Source organism: Lissotriton helveticus, chromosome 8 (genome assembly GCF_964261635.1).
Source record: "Lissotriton helveticus chromosome 8, aLisHel1.1, whole genome shotgun sequence".
Classification (NCBI taxonomy): domain Eukaryota; kingdom Metazoa; phylum Chordata; class Amphibia; order Caudata; family Salamandridae; genus Lissotriton; species Lissotriton helveticus.
In genome coordinates this window covers 309,472,981-309,500,600 of record NC_136069.1, presented here as the reverse complement: position 1 = coordinate 309,500,600, position 27,620 = coordinate 309,472,981, and the positions used below count along the sequence as shown (strand labels likewise).

The window sequence follows — 27,620 nt, the reverse complement described above, 5'->3', positions numbered from 1 at the left end:
TTGGTGCAGTATCCTGCTACATGTATCATTTTCGTTTTGGATTTGACTGCCAATAAAAAATGTTTTTACAGAAAAAAAAAACAGATTAGTATCCGTAGCTACCAAACTATGGATCTCCCGAATGAATTTAGTGGACAGACCATTACATTGGCAGTGAGTTTTCTCCATCTCCGTTGTGACGGAGTTTGCTTACAGCCAATATATAAATTAGGCCCTGAGTGCCTAAACTCATCAGTGACTAAAGAGGCACTTTCAGTAATAAGCCAATCTATTGGCCGTGCCGATGCTTGTTCAGCAGTTGTTTAGAGGAGAAATTAAAAGGCCAACGTCCAACTTTCAGAGATCCCTGCTCAAGAAGATGACAAAGCAAAGAAGGATACACTGGCATAAATATTTTTGAGTTATAAATATTAATATACTTCTAATTATATTGCAGAGCTCTATAAGGGTAGAACCACCATAAGATGTTTTTTCGAGGAGCCACAAGGACAGGGAAAAATCATAAGGGAAGAAACATCGGTCGCCCACAAAATGTTTTACTGATGGAGAGTGAGAATGAAGGTAAACTAATGGAAAAGCTCTTTAAAGAAAAGATAAAAAAATGTTTTAAAAATGTGTATAGACAAAAGACAATATAGACAAAGGAAAACCTCTTGGAGACTTTTTTCTACCAAATAAAACAAATTATACCTGCATAAAAGTAGATACTTCATGATTAGGAAGTGGATTAACCACAAAAATGTGGTCCTTGTGATTGTACTTACCTGCATTGCTAAACATCTTATTCTTCACTATAACTTGATATGTATTTAGCGCTTCTGAATGCAAGTCGTTTGCTGAGTACTGGCTGGCAAGGTTGAAAAGGATCTGGAAAAGAATGACAAAGCAATGTGTGAGAATCGGCCACAAGAACACCAGTGAAAAGTGGGAAAAAATATATAAACAAATGCTATTACTCCCTTTGTCAAAGAGTATAACTATAATCACGGTTGTACATTGAAAGTTTAGTCACCATGACTAGTAGTAACTAGACAAGACAATACATGACAAAACAACTATGATGTGTTTCGAGTTATTTGATAACGGAAACTTAAAGGGCTGTCGCAATAGTTTCATGAGGATACAATTAACTACACATACATACACACACACACAAAATAATTGAAGGTAAACTCAGCCTATATGACCCAGATGCAGTGGTTGGCCTTAGACACACATTATGCCAACAAGATAAGGCAATCCGTGGGCTGGTACATTGTACAAGCTGACACCCTCAGACCGGTGCATCTTGAAGGTCCGAGCTTTTCCTTTCACTGCAGCTATTGTCTCATTTGTTGTGACACACAAGCCCATCATGTAACTTCTTTCAAGGACCACATGTATATTTCCTAAATCTCACATGCGCCTGAGTAAATTTAAGGCTAGCTGTGTAGAGGTTGGTTCTTATCACGTGCTCCTCTACAGTCAGAATGTAAACTACAAAGAAGTGCCAGGTTTACCCATTACTTTTTTTAATGAAGGGCCAGGTTTACACATAATTTGTTTTCCAATCTGGGCAAAAGCAAATTAGAAAAGAAAAAAGAAAAAACACATTTTGTGCATGGCTGAATTAAAAAAATGTAAATGTAAATGTATATGTTCTCATTTCAACTGATTGCTAAACAAATTTCAGATGCTGTTCAGCATTGTAAGAAAATTGTTGCTAATGCTGGGGAAAGAAGTATGATTATGCATTTATGCATATACCGTGCATGCATCATTTGTTTTTTTTGGGTTTTTTTTGGGGGGGGGGGGAATACATTTTTATTGAGTTTTAGAAATATGAGAACTGATTCAGTCAACATTGCAAACCAGACGAGGCGTTCTACTGGTACAGAACCACAACTGCTGAGTACAAATAGAGGAGTGGCTAGAAAGTCCATCAAGTAGAAAAGACAGAAGTATAAATTGCAAACATCATGCATTCTAGTGTAAGAGCAGAAAGTTGTTGGGACTGTGTAACATAAGGTCTGGTTTGTAAACTGGGAGAGAGGGAAACGTATGGAGGGGGTTGAAGGGGGCACGCAGGGTATAGCGGACTCAAATACTAGATTTATTTACGTCGACGGTATGGTCAGGGTGTCCAGATGTAGGAGGAACCAAGCATGTGTCATGACGCAATGGGCTGGTTGTTTCTTCTTTTAATTCTAATATGGTGAGTGTTCATCTTATCTTGAAGCGGCCCAAAAAAATAAAAGAGCCTTTATTTTTTCCAGAACGAAAGGGCCCAGTACCAAATGAAGAGAAGTAAGAGGCAGGGAGGAGGTAGCAGTGGTGGAAAGGATGGAGATGGACATGTGAAATAAGTATTGATATGAAAAAGAATAAGGTAGGAAGGAATCGAGTAGCTGGGCTGTAGAAATAAAAATATATACTAAAGAAAGGGCCATAACCTAGCAGGACAAGGGTTGGGGAAGAAATACATAACAAGGATGAGATGGGGGGGGGGCAGGGATGCAACGTAAAGAGTGTGGAGACTTGAGCAGGGAAGAAGCCACAGGGAAAAAATAAAACACATGGGCTGACATGTAGTACTGAAGGGAAAAAAAAGAAAAGATAGTACAGACACTATGCTTCATGGAGGAACAACCACAAGAAGAGGAAGGAAAGCCATCAAATAAGAAGCAAACAAATGAGACTGACAAAAAAACCAACTAACAACAAGCAAAAGACTGACCCAAAGTCCACACTGAGTAATGTCATTCTACACACAACAGACGGCTAAATGCTAGCCCTAAAAATGGATGCTTAAGAAAGATTGTGTTGCATTGTTTATAAGAAAACACAATATTAGTAATTAACAACTATTTGCTAGAGCTCATTCAAAATAAATGGGGTATTTACTTGAGTTGAATAAAGGTTAGAGGCACTACTATTTTACTTACAGAGTATGTGAGGTCCAGATTGATGTTTTCTGGAGAGGACATTTGTTCACGTTGCCTCACCAGTACTCTTTCTTTTTTCCCAGCTTCTTTTGCTTTTTCCAAAGCCTGAAATTATTAAAGAAAGAAACAAATAAATTATCTCCATGAGTAAGTCATGACATCCCTAATATAGGTAGAAAAATTAAACAATTTTACTCCAGTATTTTTTCAGTTTATTTTCCTCCATTTCCAGCTCACATTTAAATGCTAGTTTAGCTCTCCTCAAAAATGAAGGTAGTTATGGTTGAACTCTTGTAGCTCGCCAGCTTTAGACAAATTTCTCTTTCCCACACATTTGCACCATTTTTAACAAAAGCAATGAAAATGCTGTTTTATACTGAAAATAATAAGTGAGTGGGTGTGAATCAGAAAACGATGAAGAGATCTGTCACTTGTCACAATACATTAAAAAGTTTAAGCCACATTTACAAGGAAGAAGGAAATACACTTAATCCTATGCTTTGCCATGGCAAGCGGGCAGCACAGCATTTGTTATTTATTTTTGCTTCACAGAAACAAACACCAAAAGTGTTGCTCAGTTTCTGAGAAACAAAAACAGCAACTTTCTTGATGCACTAGAATTAATCTCTTACCAGTAGGGTGGACCACTATTGATTTTTGCTTCCTGGGACTTCAGTAGCCAGCATGGTGGACCTAGGTAGAAAATATCAGTGCCAGGAGGAAGCACTATACAGGAAAAGACTTTCTAATGCACAAACACCAGTGGCCCTGTGGTGAGTAAATCATTGGTGATGGTTTTCGGACGGTGGAACTGGCATAGGCTCTGCCATTTGAAATCTGTCAGCTACCCCACTTGTAAATGAGGCAGAAGAACCACAGGTTTAATTAAGCAAAACATCTGCCAGTCTTAAGGTAGAGTTCCTCTTAAACTCTGTGATATACAATGAATCACTATCCCAAAAAGTATTGTGTACAGAAAAATAGGTATTGCAAACACAAGACCAGTTTTATGATTAACTGACACAGGTCAGTGCTACACATATAAAATGTTACAATAGTTCAGATCTCTTTAAACTATGAGAAGACTGGAGAAAAAAAGATCTGTGCAAGGTTTAAATGTGCTTCCACTGGTCACAAATATTAGCAGGTTTTTATAGTTAGGGTAACTAGTGGCTTTTCACACATCTAACTTTGTGAATCCCAATCTTTACAATTTAATAGCTACTGAGACCTAATCACTTACCTGACAGAGCAAAATACAACAGCTGCCTACTAGAAATTATACATTTATGGTTCTATAATCAATATCAGTCATCACTTTTTTTACTGTGCATTCGTTGTATACCTATGATTTTGAAGGGAAATTGTTATCTTGTAGAAACAACTATAACTGAACAGGAGCTGTCAACATTTCTTTTCCATACAAAAAGAGGACTAAGCTAGGGTGGTGGGGACAACTTTAGATGAAAAGTTCATCAGTTAGTACAAGTAATCTGCATTCCATTTTATGTGTCTCTTGCCAAGGGGAATCAGAAAGCACCACATATTTTGTCATGTTTTAAAGATCTGACGCCTATTGTACAGTTTCTTCATTCCTCACTCATTCCTCTTTGGTATGGGCTACGCATGCCCACCCCTTAAGGTACAAGAAGGTCATGAAGTCTCCCGGATGACTGTTTGGCCCAGGCCCCCAGGTGATCACTTTCAGGAAGGCTGAAACTGAAAGCTCTGTACTCACAAATCTTCAAATTTGAACTGGAGCAGGTTGCATTAATCCTATCACATTCTCTAAATGTTCCGACTGCCAGGGAATGATTACATTTAATAGTTTTTTGTCCAACTTTCCAATTTTACCAGACTGTTGTAGTTGTTTACTGTTAACTGTGTTCAGTCTAGTCTCGTGATTGTCAGGACTGTCCTTCTCCTGAGGTTCCTTTTTGGTTTAACTTGTAAAACGCTCCTTGGAGCCTAGAAATGAACTTCTCAACCTTTCCGATGTCTGTGAGGACAAGATCCCTTTTCTGTGGTGTGCCTTCTGACGATTGGATTTGCGTCTAGCCTTACTTTTGTTACTCCGGGGGACAAAATAGTCTGTATCTGATGCCTTCTCTTTCTCTTGCTTTTAAGATATGCCATATCTCCTCCCTGTGTGTGCAGTTCAGTCTTTTGCCTCTCAGCTGAGAATATATGATGAACACTGTCCCCAGGGTATTAACACTTCCAGCACTTATACAGTTGATCAGGTTTGTTACATCTAACATGTATCAATGCATTTCACTCCCTTGATGGCTATCACATTTTACTGAGTATTCATTCCTGGTTGTGGCAGATTACCTAGGAGTATCTTCAATCATCTTCCAACAAAATTTTCATCTGCTTTAAATGGTCAACTGTTTACAACTAAAGTTTCAGGCATTATACTTTGTTATGTCAACTGTAAATGGTAAAGATAATTCAGATGTTCAAAATGACGGAAAGTATTTCAGACTTACTCCGAAAAAATGAAACGCAATGCAAAACATGTATAAAAAAAACACTATTTGTTCATGTTTAAAAGTACAATGCTATCATATTTGTAGTGTACAGGCAATCCTGGTTGAAATGGTAATAGAACTGACTGGATTCCGATTCCCTGAAATACTTTTTCAAATATAAAATATATGTAATCTCCTCTGTGGCTAAGAGTCAGCAGCTGCTACACCAATGGCAGTCAGCGCAATAAGTCAATGGAAAAAGCACTCCAATGCTTCAAGGTCATATGTGCTTATGACTAGGTATTCCAGCAGCCACTTCTTTTGTGTAGGGAAGTTTTTCCTGACCCTGGAAGGCAAAAGAAACATGAGGGCTGGAATACATGGTGTAAAGACTGGAGTTTTTTTTATCAATAGTATGAGCAAGAGTATCTTGGCAGACCTAGGGCAGAGTTTGAGCATAAGTAATGTTAGATTTGCGACTTTGGATTTCTTTGCTGAAAAGACGTATGGGCTTCATTTTACACACAATGATTTTAGTCAGATTTGCTTAGACACTATCACTAATCAGTACTTGCCTACTCCCATATGAGAGTGGACCAGAACAGAAGAAGCTAATAGGTACTGCAAGGGACGCCGCTTATCCTTGTGAAAAATCTTCCCAGGGTCTGGAGAATTAAGAAAGGCATGGAACAGAGAAAGCTGTGGATCACCCGACCATGACACAAGGTCTGAGTGTGTTGGACAGGAGAGATAAACAGCATTGAACTTATTAACTGCCTTCTAAACAGTTTAAGCAATAAGTGTAAGACTGGAAATTTTTTTATTTTTGCCTTAAGAGCGAACCTGTGTGGCTCCACAAGAACAGAAAGAAGATGCAAGGGAACCCTGACAAGGACTAAAGGGAAGGAAGATGAAAAGACTAGCAGAAAACTAGAAATGTTCCCATAGTTCTTTAATTATTTATCCTGATCATCGTATCTATATTTTTCTTTATGGTCTACTATACGCTCAACCAAAATTCCCTCACAGTGTATTGTCAATTCAGTGGAACAAGTATAGCTTTGGGAAACCGACTAAAAGTAGAATAAAATCTTGATATTGGGTCCCCTGAAGGCAGAAAGTACAATATTGACTGCTCAGCCTTGTGCCCTTTAATATTCGATCCTTCAGCAACTCAAAACCAAGTCGTGTGGCCACTAAGGGGCCCCTTAGTGTCATTAGCTCATGACAGCAAAACAGGTTTTTGAAGCATGCCTAGGTTTGAGGGATGTGGCACTAGTGTCAGGCAAGGTAGGATATTGGGCAGGCCATAGGCAAGGTAGACATAATTTTTTTTAAAGCCCGGGGCTGGAAATGGAAAAAGCAAGGAGAGTTTTCTTCAGGTTCTGTGGCAAAAGGTAGGTGCCCCAAACCTTCTTCGTTTCCAGTGAACCTACTCATTGGATTTCTGACAAAGGAGTGGTAATGTTCCTTTTAGCTACCAAGAGTAACAGAGATTCTCACCCATACCAGAGAATTCCACGGAAAATGACAGAACAAAGCAACTGTGAAAATGTAACTTCATGAGGAAATATAGAGGGCCTAAGTTACTCTCTTCCTTCCATAATCAAATATAACCTTGTTGTGTCACTTGGTTTAAATTGCTTCGGGAGGGTACATGCTCCCGTATGTGGGCGCAGACAACATAGGCATTTGCCTAGCTGGTCAATGTGATAAATGAAGTGAACCAGTCTCATTTTCTTTCCCTTTAGTGTGGTTGATAAAGAAGGATCGCAACAGTTCAAGTGGGGAACCTTCTGTTTAAAATACCAACAACTTTAAAGAAATCTCTAACCAAAATGCGTTTAAGGAACACTACAAGGAGAGAACTATTGTCAATCACAAAATGATGCTCTTATCTTTGTTCTCAGAAGTGGTAAGGTCCTAATGTTTTCAATAAACTGTATAAAATATTCAGCGATATCAATCAGGTGTTCATCTGTTTCAATCCTGAATTACATCACTGAGTCGTATGAAAAACAAGGCCATTTAAAAAAAGCACCAAAAAGATGGAATGCTAACAATTCAAGGTTGTTAGGGTGTTGGGGAGGATATATGAAACATTCTATGCTGGGCAAAAGTATTTTGAAAGAAATGAGGGAGAATATCTGGAAATCTTGAAAAGAATGAATGAAATGACCTTCCTGTCGAACTGCGTATGGAGCCGTCGGAATCCATGTTCCGGCAGAAACTGAAGACTTATTTATTTCCGGATGAATAGCTTCTTCTTCTCTGAGTTCCCCTCCTCTTTGTGGCCTGCTGTTGGCTCTGAGTGTTGGACCACATCTTAGCGCGGAGACGCACTGTTTTAGTGTATTCAGGCGCTTAATAAATGTTTTTATTATTATTTTATTATTAAATACATAGTTCACACCGAGAGACAACTTCTATGATAAAAGAAAGAAAATTGACTAAAATAAGGAAAATAAAATTATGAAATGCCAATACTCGGTACATATCAGAAATTAACTGATTACATTTAAAGCACAGAATAAAGAGAATTCAGAAATACTATAAAGTAATTTTTTATCATGCTAGACTATGACCCCATTCAGAGTCTTGAACATTTGCAGTACTAGTTAGTGCACTATAGTGCTTTGGCCCTCAGCAGGGGCTACCAACCTAACACCCCACAGTACTTTCGTCTGCGAGGATAGGCATTCCTATATGTAGCTTTGAAGGTTTGCAGCCCCAACTTCAGAGTCCAGGACTCCCGTTATTCTGTCCTCTCTGCAAGACCCTTTTCCCTGGCTTTCTCTGAGTGATGCGCTAATTGTGGAGCATTGCAACTTTATCGTGAATTTATGTTTTTAGTTGTAACAACAGACACACTGCAAATGTTTTCAGTTATCGTACTGTGGGCCATAACAGATCTACAGAAGCGAAGCAGCTATTCCCTTCTGCAGCAAATCCTTTCATACCTCGCCTACCCTTGCTGAACGTGATATATACAGTTGTGAGACTTTGCACACTGTAGGTTTTATAGTACCCAGAGCAGTTCCCATGTGACAACTTCCTACTAATTTTTCCATTTTGGCAGATGTGATGTGTTCTTGTGCAGTGCTCAAAGCTTCCTTACAAGTGTTCCACAATACTTTGTTATGTTGCACACCACGAAGAAAAAGAAACTGACATGGCCATGATGCTGTAAACAGATGATCATAGTAGATTATAACAGTGTAGTTCATAGCTTTTCAAATACATCTCTGGTCCACTGGCTCCCTCTGGAACTAAGTCTAGTATTTCACGACTGGGTACCCAATTGTTGATGTTAGTGCTTAGATCTATAAAACGTGGGGTATCCATGTTGGAGCCTCCCCTGGATGTAGAACATTTGGCCCTGAAGAAGACCTTCCACCAAAACATCCTTAAGGTCTACACATGAAGGTCGAAACGCGTCAGCGTATTACATCTTAAGGTCAAGAGTCCACTTAAACTATTCATACGTGCACATAAGGCACCTAGTAATAAGCACAAGGAAGGGCGCTACTTCAAATCCACTTCTAATAACTCTGACCTTACCAGGACAGCTAAATAACACCAGCACATGAAAATGCTAGGGGACACAATGTTATCAGGTCCCAGTACAAAATAAAAAGGATACACAACACCTTTCAAAGCAATATCCCTACTTCATCCTATCCTGAAGCAATAATGATATAAGTTACAGATGTGTTACAAACTATGTTATGTCGCTACAAGACGTTAGTTATTGTTGCAATTGACTATCTAATTTTAAGTTTATGTACTGTGTCACAATAAACTGTGTTTCACTTTTTCCACTTTTTATTTCAGTAGAATCTGTAATTTGTCTACATGTCTAGGTCAAATGCAGATACAGTGAAGTGTTTGTACAATACATGTTTGTATTTGTTTATGTATTAATGGAAAAATACCTTTGAATACAAAGAAATGAAAGAAGTCCTAGTGTAAGAATGTTCATAACTGAGTTGGGCAGCAACTAACAATTTGGAAGCGGGGATTTAGAACTTTTTTTTGGTATAAAGGGTTCCCAAGTAGAAAGAGGTTAACGAAGGAACCTGAGTTGGGATAATGTTTTAGATCCTTACGCACTAAATTATGTTAATTTATGGTCTGGGAGGTATCTACTATAGAGACGCAAGACTGCTTACCGGCCCATCCCCATACACTGTGCCCTATTCTGTTGGGAGAGCATGACCCTATTTAAAAGGCAATGCACTTTATCATGACTGTTGTGCCACAAAAGCTAAATCTCATTAGTGAATTGCTCTCAGCCTAAACAGCACTTTATTGGGTTCAGGCTGACGCCCTTGGCGTATTCAGTGTTCATATTTTACTCTCTGCACACCAGAGTAAAAGAAGGGTAGGAACTGATGCAGAATTGTTGGCAGTCACCCTTTGAGCGCTACTATGTGTTTGAAGGTCATGCCTTAATCAGCCTCGCCTCAAGTACAGAAGATGGAGGATCTCAGCCGGCTTAGACTGGAAGCATACAAATCGCTGACCAACCTTGCCCACTGATTTTCATTGTTTGAGTCCAATTCCTGTTTGGAAACCTGCCTGATTCTGCCTGCCACTGCCCCAAAACATCTCACCACATGCTACACCAATAACTGTGTGAGGCCTATGCACCTGAGTCCCGCATTGCCACTGCAGTTACCTTTTCTTCAAGGACGTCAGTTTCAGAGCGAGAGCCATCTATTGCATTCTGCACTGTCCATACCATTTCAATGTCTACAGTGACACCAATGTCAGCTTAGAGGCCGGTGTGTCCATGTTGCAGACACCACTATTTAATTTGGATCACACTGATCTCAGTGTGAGGCCCAAGTGCCACTCTACATCACTTCAGATACAAACCCCAGCTTTTTGATTGGATGTCACAATAAGGGTTCCTGTGAGCCTCTGTCCATCCCTATCCACGAATTGGGACGGCAGCACATTGAAGTGGAAGCTGAATAATGCTTTGTTATTTACTGGATGTTTTTATATTTTTATTCTTTAGTGATATTTTTACTCTGTTTTAAACTGCTACTGTGATTCTTTTTGCACTAGCAATTGAATTTTAATATTCATTGGCGTTTTGTACTTCATTTATTTGTGGGTAGCAGGCCGCGTGTTTGCAGTGCAGATGTGCCAAAGGCAAGCCCGCCTGTGCCCATCCGTACCTGCCGGGACCAGGGGCAGCCACTATTCCAAAAATGTGGTTCATTCAATGAAGGAACTCTTGTCCCTCAGGTACGTGGAATCCAGTATTTCCACCGTGCTTATCTCGAAATTAGAAACAAATGGCATACGTGGTATGAATAGCTTAACTCTCAGTAGCTCCGACACCGGCCCAAGAAACACACTGACCTGCCCAACGTTGGCGCTCTGAGAAAATACTAAAAGCAACTTACCTTACACTGGCTAATTAGTTAAACAGAAGGTGGTAATTTGTAGTATTTTTTAGAAGCATCCAAATTTGACATATTATTTTTAACTGAAACATGGTTGTCTTAGGAATCTATTCCAACCATACTTTAAGCTATTCCTGATGACTATTATACATTAAACAGAAATAGAACTGGTAATAAGAAAGGAGGTGGAGGGGTAGCAGTTGTCCTTCGCTGCATTAAAAATGCCCTCTAACAAATCGGTCCTATTGAGGGGGTAGATAAATTATTATTACTATTACTAACAGTCCTATAATCAGTCTACTCATATCTAGACCCCGCTAGACATATGGAAACGTTTCCTCAGAAGTTTTTTGACGATTCTGATCTCTATAAACTAATTATTTGCAGTTGATCATACTTGGCAATTTCAACTATCTAGTTAACTACCTAAGAGCAAGGGATGCCTAGACAGTGAATGTGTCATGTTAATGGCATATTTAAACCTATCAAACACTAGGAGAACCTATGCCAATACATTACTGGCCAGATACATATTAAAGGCCATTCATTAGACCTAATCTGAACACACTACCTGAATTTAGTTAATATGAATGTCCAACCATGTATATGGTCTGATTACTATACAATAAACTTTTATGCTCCAATTAAGAATCTAATTCGACTCAAACAGGAAATTAAAAATATGCAAATGGTAGCAGATTTATATTAAGATATCATGAACACAAATCTAGCACTACTGAAGACATGACCTTCGCGGAAGCAGAGAAATGCCTGTGATCTTATTTTGTTTGTCCATAGTCAGTTTAATTTATTGTGTGATCAATTAAAATCCTTACAATATTTTAAATGTTGAAAGCACAGGTACATAAAATCACTAAAAGCCAAGATTCTTTAAAAGTAAAATGAACATCTGAATGTGCCATTAGAATTAGTTAAGGCTGCCAGGGGTCACACTGGAACAGTAAAATGCTTTAATGCAAGGTTAAAGTCTTTGTGGCCCATAACATTGAAAGCAAGAGCAAATGCCTGTGATCTTTTGCCCACAGGCTAAACAGCGGATCATCAATCGCTCAAAGTCAGTGCCATAGTTCTTCACAGGAACTCAAGGAGAAAAAACTTGAGTTGCGCAAACTCGAGCAACCGTTGTGAAAGAAAATGTGATTAGGAGTGAAAAACTAAGTTTAAAAATGAGTCTTGCAGTATATAAAGGCAAATTGCGGCAGGCAAAGCCCTCTTATTACTCATTAAAAATACTAGAATCAAGTAATAAAGAAAAAGATTTGTAATATTCTGAGGGAACTGTCAGCATCTCGTAAAACTACATTAGGCCTAAATCCTACTCAGGAATTCTGAGACCTGCTCAAAGACGTCTTTCTATATAAAATAAAACTTTTTAAAGAAAGTATTTTTGCGAATATCAGTAGCAACACGAAATTTCAGAAGGAGAGGAACTCCATCACTTGATCTTCATTTCAAGAAATCTGCAAAACATGGCTCTTTGAACTTATTACTAAGTCAAATCCGGTTCACCAATAAACCGCTGTCCTACAGAAATTATAAAATCTTTGGCCTCAGTGATCTTTAGCCTCAGTGATAAATAAACCCTTGCTGAATATTTTAAATAAATATTTATCTCTTGCTACGATGCCAGGTGCTTTACAAAAGTGCTGTAGTGCTAACACAAAAAAACACACCCAACAGGGGGACGACACTTCCATACAAAAAATTATATGCCAATATCTCTACTTCCTTATTTGGACAATATCTTAGAAGCCCATGTCGCCAAAGAATGCACTCACTTACAGTCCACAAATTGTCTTCATACACTCAAAGCAGGCTTTCATCCGATGAAAGGCACCGAAACAGTAATTCGATCTGTAGTTGATGATCTAAGATGGGACGATGATTCAGGACTGGTTTCGCATAAGTCCTATTCAGTTTCGGCATTAGTCCTATCAGTTGCATTTGACATGGTAACCATAAAATCTTTAGCCAACCCTGTGGAAGAAGCCGGTATGAAGAGTTTTGCTCTGTGTTGAATCAAATAATTCTTCACTAACAGTCCCCAGGCAGTTCACCTAGCAAACTTTATTACAAAGGCAATAATCATAGAGCATGGAGTGCCACTAAGTTCATCTGTATCCTCTCATCTCTTCAATATTCATGTCAAGCCCTTGACTAAAGAATTAGTATCAAGAGGATGCAGGCTCTTCAATTACGCTGACAACTCCTAATTATTAATCCAATTGGATGTAATGCTCGCTTCCCAGTTTCAAAATGTGATGTGATTTATCAGTGGCTGGATACATTCAAATCAACCAAAGCTGAATTAAAATAAAACTGAAAAATCAAGGAAAACCTCTGGACTCATCTTTATTGGACAACAGAAATGGGACAGATTGCAGAGCCAACATTAAGTTGAAATTTGGGAGTTATAATTGATTGCAATCTAACAATAAAACCTCATATTGGAGCGTTTGTATCCAAATGCACATTTCTATTGAAAAGTACTCAGTAATTCCACTCCTTTCTCTAAAGGCAAGAAAAGCAATAGTGTTGGCAGTGATTATCTTCAGATCGAATTATGCCAATTCTGTTTATATTAGATTACCGAATACTACCATACATAGGGCTCCATTAGGATGACGGGCGGACATTGTCCGCCCGCCACCCTATCGCAGAACGGGACCGCCCGCCATAAGGGCGGGGGTCCCGTGGGGGGAATTAGGATGTGCCCGCCACAGTGGCGGGCACATCCTGTAGTTTTAGCATTGTGGCGGGCGGTGCACTCTGCACCGCCCGCCACAATGTGAAAAATGCTTTTTTGCATTTGCATATGCAAAGCGGCAGGCACCGCGCGGTGCCTGCCGCTTTGCATATGCAAATGTGGGGGGGTACCATAGGTACCCCCCATGTGCCCCCCGACAGTGGTGGCAACCTGGGGGCCCTGCAGGGGGCCCCCGCACCAATCTCCGCCTGCCTTTCTGTGGCGGCATTGCCGCCGCGGAAAGGCCTCTACATATTGCCATTGTAATATGGCTGGCGGTGTCCATTGGACACCGCCACCACATTAATCTATTACCGACGCGGGTCTTTCCGTCCGCCATTGTCCCCTCCGCCATCCTAATCAGGCGGAGGGGAAAACGAGAGTGGTTGTCGGGCGGATTGCCTCCGCCAGGGTGGCGGTGGCCACCGCCACCCTGGCGGAGGCAATCCGCCCGATATCGTAATGGAGCCCATAGACTACAGACTATTCAAAATGAGGCAGCTCGTGTTATCTACCATCTTCCAAGATGGATGCATGTAATCCTTAAAGCAACTAAATTGGCTTCCTATAAAGCAACTTATCTAAATTAAGAAATGCTGCACAACCCTTAAGGGCTGGAGTGGATTAGCCCCCACTTCATTACCAAAAAGCTAGAAAGATATATTCCTGCACATAACCTGAGATCGATGAATTCTAATTTAGTAGTGATTCTCAAATTTCGCAAGAGTAGCTCTGGAGGCCACAATTTTGAGGTCCAACCACCCTTTATCTGGAATGGAATTCTTTGTCACCTGAGGTACGTCAGGAAACTATTTTAGGCTCTTTAGCAAAAAATTTAAACCCAAGCTATTTAAACAGGCTTACTCACATTAGCTAGTCTCTTGTTGTATTGTTCTGTACCTTAGATATGTTGTTTGTATTAACGGCAAAAAACATTTGAATCAACGTGCGCTATATAAGAATGAATAACATAACATAGCATTGCATAACATAACACTGCACTTTGGCTATATATATACATCGTAATTATCCCTGCAACTGTATCACTGACTAAAGTACATTCAGATCCTTTTATAGGGCAGACAAGTCCAATCGTATCTACATACATAAGTTCCTTATCTGTAACTGTGGTTCTCCAGTATTGGTATCTTTCATAGATTCATATCCCAACATCACAACACCGACAACACCCTAGATGCCCCCAACTCCTCCCTCGATTCCGTGTCACAGCGTCTCACAGCTCTTGAAAGCCAGATAGACGTAATTTCCCAGGGCCTAACGGAAATCCTCTCTAATCTAGGTATAACCCGTAAACACCTGAAACCCCCTTCCAGGTCTCCCCACTCAGTCAGCACCAACCGCCCCCCTGGGCTCTCAGAATCCACTAGTACCCATCTACACAGTCCCCCCTGACTGGGTCCCGGAATCATATGCACTTAAGGCCCAAAAACCGGAGCACCCTTCCCTAAGACCAAGATCCATACTCTAGCAGATACAAAACTCCTGACCTCAAGGCCCTCCAGAACAGAAGCACCAATGTCAGACTGTGAAGCAGCCCTTCTAGCCGCTGCATACCACACTCCCGCCTTAGACTCTCCTAAATCCAAAATTCAAGTGATCACAGGGCACCGGAAAGACCTTCCCTGTACCAAACCACTGAGACATCCTGTCCTGACCGCCATATCGAGGGCGACTAAAGATAGAACTACCAAAAATCAGATACCTTTCACTAACTGCCTACTAATCAACACTAGGACATTGTTTGCCCTCTCACACTACCTTCAGCCTTCTACGAGGGCAGTGGCGGTCATGCTGGATGCCGCCAAGGCTTTCGATTCTATTGAATGGATCTATCTGATTGCTATTTTGCAAAGAATGGGATTCCCCAAGCGATACGTCCAATGGGTGTCGCTAATATATACCAAACCGTGCGCCCGAGTTCGTGTAAACGGTTACGTCTCTGACACTTTTAATATAGAGCGAGGCACCAGACAAGGGTGCCCGCTATCACCCCTACTATTCGCGCTAGCACTAGAACCTCTGGCCTGTCTGATCAGACAAAACTACAAGTCGTCAGCCCTACAGTTCCCTTCCAGGCCACTACATATCTCTCTATATGCAGATGATATGCTGTTATACGTTCGTGATCCCAGCACGCATTTAAACCAGTTACTGCGAGAGTATATCAAATTTGGGGGGCATTCGGGATTGGCCATAAACTGGTCCAAATCCTCCATTATCCCTCTAACGGATACAACGACTCCCCTAGACACTGACTATCCACTAGAATGGCAGACGGATCCAATACGGTATCTGGGTGTGATATATCACAGAGACCCCGAAGTGGTTATCAGGTCGAATATCTCCCAATTAGAGGACAAAGTACAGCGATGGATACAATTGCCACTGTCCTTGGCTGATCGCATAGCGATCGTGAAAATGAATATATTACCTAAACTTTTATATCTCTTCAATAACATCCCTATCACGCCCCCTGGAGAGATCTTCCGCCGCATCAAATCACTTGTACTGAAACTTATATGGGCGGGCAAACAGGCTCGCGTGGACCTTCAGACACTAACTCTTCCATATATCCGGGGGGGGGTTTCGGGGTGCCAGATTTTCTACTATCTTACTTATGCGCCCAGGCACAATACGCTCCTTACTGGTACCACGAGATACCATACCTAACTCACACTGCCATCGAGGAAGGGGACGCAAAGCCAATACCGTTGAGAGCCATCATAACCCATGTCAGACAGCCCCTACATGCACAGGACATTAACACTATCGATACCACAGTCAAGGCCTGGCGGAAATTGGGTCAACTAGCACATAAGACACCGCTATATGCACCTGCGATGCTGCTACATCACCATCAGGCGTTGTCGGTCACAGGTGAAAAAGTAGGCATGTCCCTGTTACAACAAGTGGGCATAGAAAGAATGGGCGACCTATTCCATGAGGGTGTTTTTCTGGGTATTGAAGACCTGACATACATCCACAACAAGTCACCGCTGTTCTATTTCACACACTACAGATTGAAACGCGCGCTAACAGAACACTATCCTACATTCCCGAACGAACCGGTTAGTCTGGACGCGTTGCAGCTGCTCATTAACAGCCAAGATTTGTCACACCTAGTATCGAGACTGTACTCCACAGCACAGGCTGAGATGCCACACACCACTGAGAGAGCCAAAGCGCAGTGGGACACGGTATTGGGAGATCCCCTAACAGACCAAGAATGGCAGCAAAGTTGCGCATTAACACAAATTCTCACTCCTAACGGCAACCTAAGAATCATTCATTACAAGTTTATTCATCAGGCATACTACACACCTGCACGTATGTGTAAATTTGGCCTACAGGACGAAGACAGGTGTAAGAGGTGCGGGCGGAGGGCGCAGATTTCACACACTTGGCTTGGTCCTGCCCTAAGGTACATGACTATTGGACGGAGGTAACGACTACACTTTCCACTATGATAGGGGTGGAGGTAGAATGCACAATACACTCCTGCCTATTGGGAATCGTGCCACAACTCAAGGCCACCAAACGCAAATTTTGTGTGATATCCCTGCTATTGGCCAAACGACAGATCGCACAATGTTGGCACAGCAAGAAAGTGCCCAAAACATTCAGATGGTTACATGACATGTCCACCTGTAGAGATAAGCTTTTAACTTATGAAGAAGAGCTACCGGCGAAATCTAGACCCAAAGACTATTGGAGCTACTTCACAGATTATATGCGCACGCTGGACGTGGAGGTCAAAGTGTGACCCATATGGGCGAGTTGCCATCCGGAGGTAAACGAGGTGATGGTCGGGTGCCGAGGTACCCCGTCTGCTTGCTCATGCCATGATTTATGCAGATTGCACTGTTGTGACAGCTTGAATGTAATGGTCTCTTTTATTATTATTATTATTATTATTATTATTATTTTATTAGGGTTCATTGTTATTTTTACTGGTTATGTTCGACATCTATAAAAAACCATAAAACTGTAAGACTTCATAATATGCATTACGCCGCCGGACCTAGTGTTGTCGGCTGAAGGGCTGTGTACATCCATCACCGTTCCGCCCTATTTTATAACTCACAGCCGGCCCCAGGGTTGTAGGCTCCTGGCCGTGTACAATTTGTATGTGAAATTAAAGGTCTTACAAAAAAAACAAAAAACTGCCTACTAATCAACTGCAGATCGGCCTCAATACACGCAACGGAACTAGCCAAGGCTATCCTCACTCATGATATTGACATTGCGTTCCTCACGGAGACCTGGTTGAATAAGTTATCTCCTCCCTGTCTAGACATGCTCGTACCACCTGGCTTCTCCCTCATCACCAAAGACAGGATAGAGCAGCGAGGATAGTTTGGCCATCTCAGAAACCACCTCTTTCGACTACGATTCCTTTGAATGTCTATCCGCCATCTTCAAGACCAAAGACAATGATTCTTTACTATGTCACATGCTCTACCACCCCCAGGCAGAAACAACGCTTTTGGAGAACAACTATCCGACCTGATAGCACAAGGTGCACTTGGCGACTCCAATAACCTAATTCTTGGGGACCTGAATCTACGATGGAACGAGACACACGATCCTCTAATCCAATCGCTATCTAGCCTCCTCGAGGATAACAACCTTAAACAACACTGCACTGAGGAAACTCATTACAAAGGAGCCACATTGGATGCCATCATTTCGCAAAAGAACTCTATCACGATCAACCACATACTTCCCGTCGACTGGTCTGACCACCACATGATCCTATTTCATATCAACCACCCCACTATCTCCTACCAACCTCCACACGACCCCACAAAATGGATGAGAAACATCTCCCAAGTACCCCTGGATACCCTGGAAGCGCAGTTAAGCTCACTTCTCCCGGACAACAAAGCCCACCTCTCCACCAAAGATCTCTCTGATCGGTACAATTCCGAGCTAGTGGCCATTCTCGACAAGCTAGCTCCACTAAAGCTCAAAAGAAGCAGAACCACTCCATCTAGAACTTGGTTCAACGATGACCTCAACACAGAAAGGAGAATCCTAAGAGCCAAAGAAAGAAAATGGAGAAATAACCCGACTGCCATCCTTCGTGACCAACTGAAATCAGCCCGTAGGAAGTACAACAACCACATCAAAAATAAGAAAACCAACTTCTTCCGCGAGGCACTGGACAAGGCCAAAAACATACCGAAGGAACTCAACAGCATCATCAGACAACAAACCTCCAAGCCAGTGTCCTCATCTGTACAGGCGTCCAAAGAACTCTGTGATAACTTTGCTCACTTCTTCAACGATAAGATAGCAAGAATCGAACTATCACTAGACATCAATGAATCACACCCTAAGAAAAGCATCTCGGGTGTACCCCCTGCCCTCTCTCCTGGCTCTTCTCTCACCCCCTGGCTTAGCTTTCGTCCCGTTCTAGAAACAGAGATAATCTCGCTGATCTCGTCCTCCAAACCATCAGCTCACATCTCAGATCCCATTCCTCCCCTACTAATCAAGAAACTGAAGCACGATTTTGCACCTATATGGGGCAAAATCATAAACAGCTCCTTAAAAAATGGAGTGGTCCCTGATTGCCTAAAAATGGGGCAAGTCACCCCCCTGCTGAAAAAACCCGGTCTAGACTCGACAGACCTGAACAATTTCAGACCTATATCTAACCTCCCCTTGCTCTCAAAAACACTTGAACGCTGCGTTCTTCATCAACTGACACAACACCTGGACAACATCAACCTTCTAGACCCCCACCAGTCTGGCTTTGGAAAAGGCTGCAGCACAGATACCGCGATGCTGAACATCATAGATGACATCCATGGTTCTCTAGACCTGGACAAATGCTGCCTCCTCATTCTCCTTGACCTCTCGGCAGCATTTGACACAGTGGACCACAAACTCCTCATCAAGGCTCTCCAAGAAAGAGCTGGCCTCGGCGAGGTAGTTCTCAAGTGGTTCTCCTCCTTTATACACAACCGCACCCAATTAATAAAAATCAAGAACTTCACCTCCGAAACCCAGCAAGTTAACAAGGGCGTCCCCCAAGGATCGGTGCTCTCTCCACAGCTTTTTAACATCTACATGGAACCGCTCGCCAAATTACTCAATAAAGCCAACATCCGCTTCCACCTCTACGCGGATGATACTCAGATCTATCTGGAAACCTCCTCTCTCACGGACATCCAAAGACTAAATGATGTCCTGAAAGATGTTCAAGAATGGCTAACAAACAACCATCTGAAACTAAATCCAGACAAGACCGAGACACTCCTCATCTCGAACAAGGATGACAACCCTCAAATCACTGAATGGCTAAAGGCAAAGCGATGCGCTCAAAGGGAATCTTACTCTAGCAGACTCTGTTAAATCGCTTGGCGTCACCCTGGACCCAAAACTAAACATGATGAAACACAATAAGAGCTCTGGCAAAAGTGCATTATTTAACCTTAAACTTCTGAACAAAATCAAACCCTACATTCTTAATAAGGATCTCAAACTGGCCACTCAATCCCTGGTACTCTCAAGACTGGACTATGGGAACGCAATCCTAACAGGTATTCCTAAATCGCACCTGGCACCGATCAAAAGAACATTACACGCGGCAGCCAGAATGATCACCGGCATCAAAAAATCTGATCACATTTCCCCGGCACTCAAAGAACTCAAATGGCTACCAGTAGAAATGCGAAGTAACTTCAGGATGGCCTGCCTAACCCACAAAGCCCTCCATACCGGCAAACCCGAATACCTGGCAAAAAAACTCAAAAAAGCTGGTCAAGCCAGAAATCTGAGAAGCTCTAACTCCCTCCTGCTCATCCTACCTAAAACCAGAAAGAAAAGAACAGCGGACTGCTCTTTCACGGGAAACGCCCCTAAAATTTGGAACTCCATCCCCACGCACATCAGAACCATACCGTCCTTTGTCGAATTCAAAAGCCAACTCAAATCCTTGTTCCTCATCCGTTCCCTTGGCTGTGGATAACCTGTAACAGACTGCAACACCACATCTTTGTGCCCGCATTGAATCTTGATACCAAAGAAGCTCTGCAGTACATTTATGCAGCTCCTACTCTTACTCGTGGATTGTCAATACCTTTCATATGTCATGCCTTTGTTGATTATATGCTATTCTATTACTGTAAAGTGCATTGAACCCTTGAAACCAAAGAAGCTCTGCAGTACACACATGCAGCTCTCATTGTGACACTCGTTGATTGTCAAAACCCTTCTTATGTCATGCTTTTGTTGATTATTTGCTATTCTCTACTGTAAAGCGCTCTGTTACCTCTGGGTCTTGACAGCGCTATAGAAAACTTCAAAAATAATAAAAATAAAATATGCTTGAATTATTCCCCGTCGTCAAAAAAGGAGCCCCATTGTACATATAAAGCAGTAAGCAATAAGCTTAACATTGAAGTTAATAGATAAAAAAACCTTCCCTTTAATAGCTCATCCTAGTAATTAGATATGGCCTAAGGTCCAGCCAATCAGGCGACAGCACCCTTTAGAACACTTACCACAGAGGCTCAAGGCTCTCAGAATTTCAAGCACAAGTGAGAATTCAAATTATAGAAGAGCCAGGGGGAGCCTCTATGAGGAGGAGAGTGGGCCGCATGTGAATCTATGAAAGATACCAATACTGGAGAACCACAGTTACAGGTAACTTATTTCCTTCTCCAGTACTGGATGTTTCATAGATTCACATGCTTGAATCAGAATAGTAAGCAGTTACACTGTAGTAAAATATATATGTGTGTGTATATATATATATATACACCAGCATAAATCACAAGGATGGTTTGAATGCTATTAAGTATTTTTTGTCTGACAGAAACATTTGCTATAATGAACACAATAAAATGTTGCTCCGCATGACTGAGTTATGCCTAACTAACAATTTCTTTATTTTTAATAAAGAACTTTAACATAAATTCTGCTATAAATACAAATGTAAACAATGGGACAATGTAGAATGTGACCCTGGGGTTGTTTACATTTATATTTATAGCAGAATTTATGTATAATACATAAAGTCAACTACTGATACCAGCATGCACCTTGGGGGTTTTTCCGACATAGACCTGGGATTATAATGCGCCTGCTTAATTATTTCAAGTATTTTTACATTGCGCTTGAACTTAAGGGTAAAAACATCATTGTCCATAAATATAACTGTTTATTTTGAACGAACCCTGACCGTGAAACATGTTTACTGTTTAATGTAGTATACAAACAGCTGACACACGAACAGTCCACTTTCTATGTTTTCTGACAATCGAGAAATGTTTGTGTCCATAAAGCACAACAATTGTCAACAAAACTTTGTGTGAACAAGCGCTTTGTAAGCGCGAAACGCGTCGCAAGGGTTTATGAGTTTAATAAACCTCTTTTCTTTGGCATAGAACCTGGACTTCTGTGATACTTTAAGCTGAGCGATCGATGGTACTCCGTTTGCTGTGTGATATAATATATATATATATATATATATATATATATATATATATATATATATAACAAATATATCTATACATCAAGACATATGGAAATATAAACATGTTATAAAGCAGCATAAAGGAAGGTGGGAAGTAAAAGAGCCTCACCTTATTGAAAGAGATTACAAAGAAATGATTGACCCACCACAGTGTCAGTGTTATTTGTGATTTCCAGACAATATTAACGGGTACATTTGTGCCTGTTAGATCAGGTTGCTGCTCTGCAGATCTGTTGTATGGGTACACCGGCAAAGAGAGCTGTTGTAGTGGAGACAGCTCTGGTAGCGTGGGATTTCGCTGTAGTCAATAGTGGTTTTCCTGCTTGTTGATGGCAGAACCATTATAACTGATGATATCCATTTTGCTATAGTCTGTTTAGTAACAGGATAACCATTTCAGATGTTACCATAGGCCATAAACAGCTGATCTGCTTTGCATATGTTAACTGTCTTATACAAATAAAACTTGATACATCTTTTCAGATCCAGTGAATGTAAGGACCTCCTTTCCGCTGGTGTTTGCGGATAAGGAAAGAAAGTCTTTAAAATGACCAGTTCATTTAAACGAAAGTCCGAAGGGACTTTAGGCATAAAAGTTGGATTAGTACGAAGGTTCACACAATCATCTCTGAACTGAAGGACTGGCTGCTAAATAGTGAAAGCTTGTATATCCCTTACTAGTCTGGCTGATGTAAGCGCTAGGAGAAGAGATATCTTCCACAAGGTGTATTTTAGCTCATCCTTATGAATGGGCTCAAACAGTTTCTTCATTAATTGAGATAATACAATGCTAAGATGCCAAGGTGGTGGAGGCAGTCTTATTGGTGGAAACATCCTAAATAATCCCTTAAGAAACTGTATTATGATTCGTGGTGCGCTGACGAGGGCCACCCCTTTGTGGGAGGGCAAGCGCATGCAGGAGATCGCGAAACTGCGGGGGTTCAGGGGAAGGGACACTATTGGGATAACTAACCTGGGGGACAAGGAGATTTGATGACCTTCCTACAGTTGCAAGAGGTCTATAACTTGTCGGACAAGCAATTTTACAAATATATTCAGCTCCAGCAAGCATGGGTTGCACAGAAATCTGATATTGCCGATCTCCCCAAATATGCTCCATTGGAAGGCAGGTTGCTTCAAGAGGAGATATTTGAGAAGGCTGTTTCGGGGACATATATGATCTTAATCAATAATGTACCCGCTAACCTACTGCCAACTATGAAAGACTGGAGGGCCGGCATGGATATGTATATGGGGGCACAAAGGACAGAATACCAGGCAAAGGGGTGTTCCAAGAAATTTCGGTAGATTTGGCAACCATGTTTGAGTTATTACGGCTAGAGCTTGAGGATGGAGACACAGACATTATGCAACTGATTCATGGGAAAGGGTGGATGTAGAGCCCGGAGCCTTGGAACAGGACTCTCTAGAGGGAGGGGTATAATAGATACCATGAGGGCGGGAAAACTTATAGATTGAGTGGGAACAGAAGCCAAAGGAGGGCACAGACTGCACGCCCCTATGCTCCTGAGATTCCCATCAGCGTGTGCACTATTCTCTCACATGGGGTAACTGGTTGGCGATTCACCAATGGGCTGATATTGCCTGACAGCGATAGGAGATCTGTATGAGGAGAATGTTCTCCTACCCTTTGAGACTCTGAGGGACCGCTATGAACTGTCCTGTGGGGGATTACCTGATCCATTCGGCCCAAGTGGCTGCAAATCAAAAATATTGGGGGGAAGGATTATCCGAGCCAAAGACCTCCATGATCTGCCAATATGTAGTGTTAGCGGCGGGCACGATTAAGGCGGTTTTGTGCTTATACCGACGGATGACACATGAGAGGCTCGCCCCCCTAGTAGAATTGAAACAGAAGTGGGAGGAGGACCTGGGTAGTGAGATCTCGGAGAAAGTGTGGGCGGAATTGGTTGAGCGACCTTGGAAATGCAATAGGAATGCTAGATTCCAACTGGTTCCATTTTTCATACTGTATAGAGCATACCTCACCCCTGCTAAAATGAACAAATATTTTAATGTGACCACGGCGCTGTGTCCGAGATGTGGAAAAGAGGGGGCCGATTTTAGCCATATTCTCTGGGATTGTCCCAATATATTGACGTATTGGGAGGAAATACTAGAGCTGCTCTGCGATATAACTGAGAGACGCATTGACCTGGCACCGGGCCCTTGTTTACTTCACTGGTTCCCTCATACCTCCAAAAATAAGATCACTAGCAAGTTCCTAGATCTAGGGCTGGTACTGGCTAAAAGGGAGATTACGGCACATTAGAAGGATAAAGGGGGCCTGAGTTATCGTAGGTGGAGGAATGTATTTCTTAGATGGGCAGAATGCGAGGGTTTTGCCAGATTGTAGGCAGCAAGCCGAGCAAATAGCGAAAACGCATTCGAGACTGCAAGGGCTTGGGAAGCGCTTACATTAACGCTGAAAACATCAGAAACGGACTTGGATGGGAATTCTACAGTGAATGAACTGAATGATCAGAGTGTCCCTGCTTGATGCCTGCTGGGTTCCATAGATGTAAGGAAGCCAGGGCGATACCTGTAATTAATCTTAGAATTGCTACAGACCCTACTGCTATCCATAAAAATGTATAAGCATGTTGTACTTGATTGTCTTGCTGTACCTAGTTATTACTTCCATTCAATTTCCATATCAAATGCCACGTCTGGGAGGGACGGGGGAGGGGAAAGGGGAGGAGTCTGGAGGGTGGAGAGGGGAGATTTTGGGTTGGTTTTATTCAGTATTTGTTCTTTGTAAATTACTGACTTGAACTTTATCACACTGGCACTGATATGATGGTACTGCACTAATGTTGGAGCTGCTTTGTGTTATTCTGGACTAATGACTTTCATTGAACTCTTTCACAGCAGACTGGAACTATATGATATGATAGGAATGTGGACCTATCTGGAGACCAAATTGATGATGTGGGAACATGCTATCCTGTGTATGGTGAATGATTATTTTGTTAAACTGAACAAACAAATGTGTAAAAAAAAAACAACAAATGAGAGCGGGAACCCGGGGTGCTACCTAGGAATAGTGAACTGTAATGTTCCTTACTCCATAATCCCACCAACTTTACTTCTGATTGATTTAATATGCACATAAGCTATGGGGGGTATATCTGTTGCTTATTGTTTGGTTGTTTTTTCACTTTTTTGTTATTTTAAACACAAATAAAAACAGTTAAAAAAATATATTGTTTATACTGGCAGTAACCTCCCCGAAAGGAAGAGGTGTCTCTGCCTTTAACTCCACAAAAAGGCTGTTTTTTCAATTGCAGAGTACCTAGCGATCTTGCTGCATCTGTATCCTTTTTAATTGCCAGGAGTGACTTATCAATATGTTGACCAAACAGAGATTCCCTCACCGTAAGGCATTTCAATGATCTTTGTTTGTCCTTAACCATCCCTCGTGTCTTAACACTGCTAACTGGCCGAAATCTGTAGACGAAATGTCTACTGCACAGTTAATTTTTTCAGCTGACATCCTCTCTCCCTCTTGTACAATTTTCTTAGCCTCTGCTTTAGAATGCTCAGGCAAAAGATCAATAAAAGGCGAAATAATCAACCACATCTGGTGGTCATATTTACCCAGGATTGTAAGGGACTTTGCTGCCTGAACTGTGGTCGCCGCCATAGTGGAAATGTTTTTACCAATGTTGTCGAGACGTCTTCCGTCTCTATCTGAAGGAACAGATAGAGGTGAAGCAGGATTCCTGGCACACCACTGAGCTGCCTGAGATATTACAGAATCTGGTTTCGGCTGACTTGATGAGGCAGGCGCCTTGTACTTCTTTTCAAGCTTAGGTAGCACTGGTAGAGTGGAAAATAGGGTTCTCATTAACGTAAGGCCCACCGCCCATATAAAATCTACAATAAAATTTGCACGAATGTGCCTTTTGGTCTGTTCTTTACAATTGTATAATAATCAGTCAGACTTAGTGACCATGGGAGATGAAATCTCTTTGCTGCTCTTTCAATCAGGGGATGAAACCGTCCCTATATCTTCCGGTGGGGAGTCAACCGGAGGTGGAGTCGCTGGAGAAGACGTCTAATCCTCCCGTTCATTGGAAAGAGACACTTCCTCAAGTTCTCCTTTTTCTCTTTCATCATCAGTAGTTTGTTGATCCTCTATAACCATTTGCAGAGTTGTTAGATGCAAAGGTGGTGGTGATACTGGTAATGTCCGTCTTGGAAACCGTACTAGTGGAGACGGTCTAAGAATAGGGGTTTGGGGAACTGAGGCAGCTGGTTCGGACGGTGGGAATCTGCTGTAGTAATCTTCTACCGTATGCTGCAAATTTGAAACTAAAGAAACAGGCATTTGAATAGCAGGTTCCTTCTGCTTATACTGTTGGGCAGGTTCACGCTTTTGATAATAGTAATAATGATCAACGTCATCCTCCTAGCACTTGATATTAAGATCAGAAGAAGAACTGTGTGCCATCCCAAACATATCCTCAACATCTTTAGAACATTCCTTTTCCTAATAAAAAAGTTCTTCTGGAACACAAGGGGATACTTTGCTTGGGAGGAATGCGCAGGTAATATTATTTCTTGCGAAGATCTACGCTTACACTGAGACACTGATGGAATTAAAGTGGTCTCTTTGACCCCTTGTAGCTCCGACGACGATTACAATGTGTGCGTAAAAGGATCAGAATTCAATGTAGTTTGAGTCAAATGTACCATTGACGGAGCACCAAATGACAAGGAACCAGACGACGGGGCACCCGCTGATGGAGCACCGTACACTAAGTACTCACCAGCGTAACACCCGCCGACAGAGCTACGCAGATGAACCATCCGCCGACATCTTGGGCGTCGTTGACTATGGCCCCGTCATTGATATCAGTTGCACCTTTGCCATCATCGAAATTGGACCAGCTGACGGGACTGCCGCCGATGATAGACTTGTCTTCTTAAGGGTCAAGGAATATTGTAACAACAACGGGCGAACCCCTGAGACTCCTGATGACCAGCGGACCCTCAATGATAAAGAATCTGTCAATATGGACAGTTTAGTTTTCGTATACACCTTCTTTGACAATGTAGCCGTCGGCACAGCACGTCTCACTTTAACAGATACTAATGTCGACGATGACATGATCAGCTTAGACAGCGGAGATGAGAATGTTGACGTCCTATTTGTCGTGACAACCGAGATCACCGCAGACGAGGGCATCGCCGACAATTTGGTCAACAAGATAGCCTTCTTTAGTTTTTGAGGCGAGAGAATGGTTGACTTAGCCTCAGATAGAGATTTTGAAGTGATCTTAACTTAAGTGGGGGCAGTTGAAGGTGTAGAAGGCTGAGAATGTCCTTTTTGAGATAAAGACTCCTACCTAGAGTTGGAAGGTTGGTTTCTGCCTTAGAGGAAAGGTGCTTCTTTTTTACCACTTGAGGGCTTTGGAGATGAAAGCTCCACATTGGTTGCTTTCTTTTTTTGAGGCAACAGTTTTAAGAGAGGCATCACTGTCCTCATCTGACAGAGGG

At 41.8% G+C, this 27,620-nt stretch overlaps 1 protein-coding gene across 2 annotated transcripts in view; it reads right to left on the bottom strand.

Annotated features, from left to right (window-relative positions):
* Positions 1-27,620, bottom strand: part of IFT88 (intraflagellar transport 88) — a 473,307-nt gene that overhangs the window by 334,366 nt on the left and 111,321 nt on the right. For both annotated transcript variants that reach the window (XM_078657075.1, XM_078657076.1), the window contains exons 9-10: positions 2,925-3,029; positions 765-867 (exon numbers count right to left, since the gene is read on the bottom strand). In XM_078657075.1, the coding sequence (XP_078513201.1) occupies positions 765-867; positions 2,925-3,029 (208 nt within the window). The remainder of the gene's footprint in view (positions 1-764; positions 868-2,924; positions 3,030-27,620) is intronic.